The sequence below is a fragment of the Kryptolebias marmoratus genome, linkage group LG18 (assembly GCF_001649575.2).
Source record: "Kryptolebias marmoratus isolate JLee-2015 linkage group LG18, ASM164957v2, whole genome shotgun sequence".
Taxonomy (NCBI): Eukaryota; Metazoa; Chordata; class Actinopteri; order Cyprinodontiformes; family Rivulidae; genus Kryptolebias; species Kryptolebias marmoratus.
Window position 1 is genome coordinate 20,182,512 of NC_051447.1, and position 5,308 is coordinate 20,187,819.

The 5,308-nt window shown below is 39.4% G+C and overlaps 2 protein-coding genes across 4 annotated transcripts in view; both read left to right on the forward strand.

The window, feature by feature from the left end:
- Positions 1 to 1,404, forward strand: part of LOC108228813 — a 5,489-nt gene extending 4,085 nt beyond the window's left edge. The window contains exon 8 of the mRNA XM_037981385.1: positions 409 to 1,404. Coding sequence (XP_037837313.1) covers positions 409 to 594 — 186 coding nt within the window. The 3' untranslated portion in view covers positions 595 to 1,404. The remainder of the gene's footprint in view (positions 1 to 408) is intronic.
- Positions 1,405 to 3,087: 1,683 nt separating this feature from the next.
- The window catches only part of ptprr (protein tyrosine phosphatase receptor type R), a 29,018-nt gene continuing 26,797 nt past the window's right edge, over positions 3,088 to 5,308 (forward strand). For all 3 annotated transcript variants that reach the window (XR_003038339.2, XR_003038338.2, XM_025002264.2), the window contains exon 1: positions 3,088 to 3,248. Coding sequence is in view for 1 of the 3 variants with exons in the window: in XM_025002264.2 (XP_024858032.1) it covers positions 3,203 to 3,248 (46 nt within the window). In the remaining 2 variants the exon portion in view is untranslated. The remainder of the gene's footprint in view (positions 3,249 to 5,308) is intronic.

Genomic DNA, 5,308 nt, shown 5'->3' on the forward strand with positions numbered 1-5,308 from the left:
AGGAAGTGACGTCACGTGTCTTCTTCCTGAGTTATTTGGGCTTATTTTGTATTCCACGCTACACAAACCCACAAAGAAGAGACTAGACCGCAGAAACGGTGGCGAATCACTTTAGAAACAATAAATATTGGGTTAAAGTTGCGGGAAAGTTGCATTGGCTTGATTTTGCGTTAATAGTTGCAACATCGTGAAATCCTGGAGGGTCTGCTTTATGCTGGTTGAGCAGTATCTGCAGAAGAGTTTAAATCTTTTACGTTAGTAAAACAGGAAGGATGGTGGGGATTAAATCTACTCCTGCAGGGTTCTGGGTTTTCCTGGGGAAAATGAAACATAAAAACATGGCGCTGCTGTTATTTTTACCCTCCTGTTCCTTCATGTGAAATAAATTTGGTTTCTCTGCCGCTGCAGGTTCTCGGGATGATCCTGTCCTCCATCATGATCCATCAGCTGCGGTTCCGCTCCAGGCCCACCGTCCTGCTCGGCGTCCCCACCGTCTTCACCCCGAGCCTCCCCAAGTACCAGGAGCTGCAGAACCCTCCTCCGAAGTACGAGGAGGTGCAGAACTTCCCTCCTCCTCCTCCTCCTGCGTACTGAAGGAGCTGCTCCTCACTTCCTGTCGTACAGGAAGTTCTGCTCCCAAAGAGCCTTTTTAAGAACTGCCAGGTTTTATTTTCTGCTGCCTGATGAAACTTCTGTTTGGAAGCTTAGAAACGTATATTTTAAAAGCATTTTGTACTTATTTTATTAGAAAAAAAAGCCATGCACCTTAAAGCCGTTCTCTCTTCTGGACACATTTAAGATCTTCAACATCGTGCTATTAATATTAATAATTGATGTTGTACTGCTAATTAATTGGAGAAGAGGAGGATTCGATCAAAATCATTTCTGGATTTTTGCACATTTTTGCTTTTAATCTTAACAAAACAAAACTGAGTTGAGTTAAACAACAAAAAAGCAACAAAGTTAAACTGGTACAAACAAACACAACAAAAGGTTTTTGATATTAAAGAACACCGTTAGTGCCTCTGTTGCGGTTTATCTGCCGAAGCTTTAAATTAAAAGTGTGCAAACATTACCAGATAAAGCAGCTTTTTCATCTCTTTATTGTTAAAAATTGTTAGAAGTGAACTTTTCCTCCTTTAGTTTCTGCCTTCTCAATAAAAACACATTCCTGCACGATTTTAGACCTGCTGATGGGTGTGTGGGATTCAAATCTTTTTTTAAGTTGAGACAGTGAATGTTTAAGACAAACTTTAAATCTTTAAGAAGCCAGTTTGTGTCTGTAAAATAACAAAAAAGGAAATTCTTGTTTTTGTTTTCTTTACATCATGTTTGATTATTTTGCTGGGAAGTGATTATTTTTCAAATTAAAGGAAATGAAATTAAAGAGAATCTGTTTGTGGACTTCTGTCAGTTGAAGAATGAGTCGGATTGTTTTGTCATTGTTCAGATTTGTTATTAGAAATAAAAGCTAACAAGAAATTTTCTGCAAAAATGAGCGCTAAATGACAGCTTAAAGCTAAAAGTAACTTGTTTAAAGGCTAACTAAAATATATGTGAATGGCTAAAATAGCACAAAGTCTACAGCAGTAATTAAATGTTAAAATACGTACAAAAAAGTTAACTACTCTGTATTTAAAGCTTAAAGCGTTCAAGAAACGGCTTCCTGTTAGCTTAAAGCTACTAGCACACAAACGGACAAAAGACTGACAGGAAGTTAATTTTAGCCTGATTTCACTAATATAAGTATTTTATCCAACAATAACTATATGCTGCAGTTGAAAAAACGTAATTTTACACAGATCAGAGTTGTGACTTTCATTTAAAACTCGTTTTTTGACCATTAACCGAAATTTCGACTCAGGTCGCAGAATCTCAGGGGGAACAGAATTTGGTGTAACACCGGCGGCCATTTTGTCCCGGAATGTTTCGGCCGCACGTTGATTCAGACCACCGAGATTTAAAAAAAATCAGTTAATTTTTGGTCTCAACAGTGTACTTAACGAGTACTGTTGATTTTGATATATTTGTCTTAGTTCAAATGTATAACGGAAAATATATATATTTTTTAAAGACTAGGAACAGCCGCAAATAGTGTTAGCATGGAGGCTAAATCTTTAGCATGGTGTTAGCATTAACCTGATGGCCGATGACAACTGAATCAGGCTGGTGAGTTAAGACGTTAAATGCTTAAACATTTATGTCAAGAGATTGGTGCCTTGACTTGGTTTTGTTTTGTTTATTAAAACAACTAAAAGAAACCAAACAAACATTAGTATACCATAGTCTAAGAGTTTGTTGTTACGCTGGCGGTCATTTTGTCCACCCGACAAGATTCGGCTGGACGAGTCAGACTCACGGCAAACAAACATCTGTTAATTTTAGGTCTCAACAACAGAATGAACCAGAATGCTGCTATTTTCCGTTTTTAATTAAGAAAGGTAAATTGTCACAAGAGATATATTTTGGAAAGGTTACGAATAGCCGAAAAAAATAAGGGTTATTGTTAGCATGGAGGCTACATGTTAGCGTCATGCTACTAGCTTAAACTTAAACGCTGAACTGAACCGAAAAAGGCTGGTGAGTTGACTTAAATATTTAATTAATATACAAGTATTTATGTCAGGAAGTTCGTGCTTTGACTTATGTTTTAGTTCATATTAACGTAAAAAATCAAGTATTTTGCTGTTTGGTAATTGGCTGTCATTCTATGAAGTTACGGTAGATGGCGCTGTGACGCTGAGTTTAACCGTCGCTTTTATTTATTTATTAATTATTTTATAATATTGTGGGATCATTTGCGACTGTTGAACCACAACGAATGAAGTCGTGTTTAATTAGCAGATCGTAGTTTTATCTTTTATCTCCTTTTCTTCTTCGCTGGTTTCTCCTCGCTCTTCCTCGCCTCTCTCTCGCTCCTCATCCTCGCCAGCCTTCACCTGTCCGACCATCATCTCCCTTTAATCTTCATCATCATCATCGTTTCCAAGCCTCCGTTTCAGTCCGGAGTCCTCCCCGCTTCTCAGCGGCTGTTCGTGCTCCACCAGGGCTGCGTTACGACGCCGCAGGTGCGGGGAAGGAGCGACGGGAGCCCGGCGGTGGAGGAGCGGATCCGCGGAGCTCCTGCAGCCGCTGCCTGCAGAAAACAGACCTGGGAACGGTTTATTCGGGTCTGACCGGCAGGAAAGGAGGATTTCTCACCATGTTTTTCTCATTATGGTTCATTTGGACCCAGCTGCTGATCCCAGGTAAGCTCTGCAGAAACTGGCCTTTATTATCATCCTTCTCAGAATAATCAAATAAGCTGCTTAAATGTAAATATGATTGGAGTTAAAATGATTCAAACATCTTTGACTACAGTAAAAACATCTAATAAACATGAACTCTAATGTTAAATCCTCAGAAATCCTAATGTTAACGTTTATGTGTTTAATGGTGAAAATATTCCACAAAGATAACAGTAATAAATGAATAATTTGTGAGTTTATACGTTACTGGTTGTTATGGTTTTGGGCTGCTGTAAAGATGTAAAACAGTCCAGTTGATTCAGTTTATTTCAGCAGATATTTCCATCCACCTGAGACAAAAAGAGCAGGTTTATTATTTTTAGCTCGGCTGCAGAAGACGCCAGCCTCCATGATGCAGTTCCTGCAGGAAGCATCCAGAATAAATATAGGTCAGAGGAAAGACCAACGCTTATTTATCACCGGAAGACTTTTAATTACAGAATAATGATTAATTCCTCGTTTAAAGAATATAAATCTGTGACACAGCTGGATAAATTTATTAATATAACACCTTTAAATAATCCAAACCTTTTCAAAGCTTCTGACTGAATGCGCTGGAGACTGAAGACAAAAACAAGTTAATTTCATAAAACAAGAACAAACATGTCGAGGAAGAAACGGTAAAAAACAAAAAAATCTGAAAAATGAATCAAATACGATGAAATATTTTTGGTTTTTACCGTCTGCAAAGAAATCCAGAAAATCTCAGATATGTTTCTGAATGTTTACGTGGCTTTTATTTAGATACACCATTTAGAACCAGTTTAATTTTCTCCACAGAGTCTGATGATGTCTCTAACATTTGGACTGTCATTAACTTTCTCACAATCTTTAAAAAGTCACAAAATACTTCTGGGCTCAATAGAATAAAATTGTTGCAGCATTTTACATTTCTGCTGAAATGTTCTTGTTTTTATTGAATTTGGGTTGTTAATTATTGTTAGAGAACCGGTAATAACTGATATATTATCAATAAAAGAGCAAAACATTTCATTAGTTTAAGCTATTAAATGAGTAATAAAATAATAAAAGTAGTTTCTGAGTTTAATTTGAGTAAAAAACGACCTCCTTTGTGTTTAAATGATCCCGGCTGTTTGAGAAACTGCTGAGGTTTTTATTTTAAACTTGATTTAGTTTAAACCTCAGAAACAGTTCGACTCATTTCTGTTGTGCCTTCATTCATTCATTCATTTAATTTTCAGGTTTTATAAGAAAACAGTCAGAAGTTTCAGCTTCTTGAACGGTTTTCTCTTTCCCTCCGGCCTGTCGGGGGTTAAACTCCGAGAGGCAGATCTCCAGGTGAGTCAGAGTCAGGTCTGCACCTGGAGACGATGAAGCTGGACTTCCTGCTTCGCCTCGCTCACGGCGTCTTCAGGACGCCATCTTTTAGAGCAGCTGAAAACATGTTTTTTACGTCCAGTCTGTGAAACCTCATTAGATGGTGTTTGGTGGGCGGGTTGGACTGATGGAGGAACTGAGAGGCAGATTCTGGTTCCTGTGATGATGGTTCAGGTGACAAACATTGAGCACAATGTATCAAATACAAGGCCCCCCCCCCCACACACACACACACCTCAAACAGCATCCATGAAACCTGAAAGAAGCAAAGGTTTGTCTGCAGTCAGACTGAAATGTTTCCTGCTTCAGTGGTGGTTTGCTTCCAGCATCCACAGAGACGATTCTGTCCAATCACAGCCCAGCTCAGCATCAGGCGTAGCAACCAGGACGCCGTCGCCACAGAGAGAAGAAGAGAGGAGCTGAGTCAGCTTGACTCACCTCAGAGGACCGACTCACTTCCATCACTCAGAGGTTCTGATGAGGAGGAGACCTTCTGGTGTCCTGCAGGCGGGCCGGACCAGAACCCGTCCTCTCTTCATCCTCAGCCTTTGGAATGTGAGCAGAACCCTGATCTGAGCCCAGAACCCTGATCTGAGTTCAGAACCATCACAGAACCCTGATCTGACCTCAGAACCATCACAGAACCCTGATCTGACCTCAGAACCATCACAGAACCCTGATCT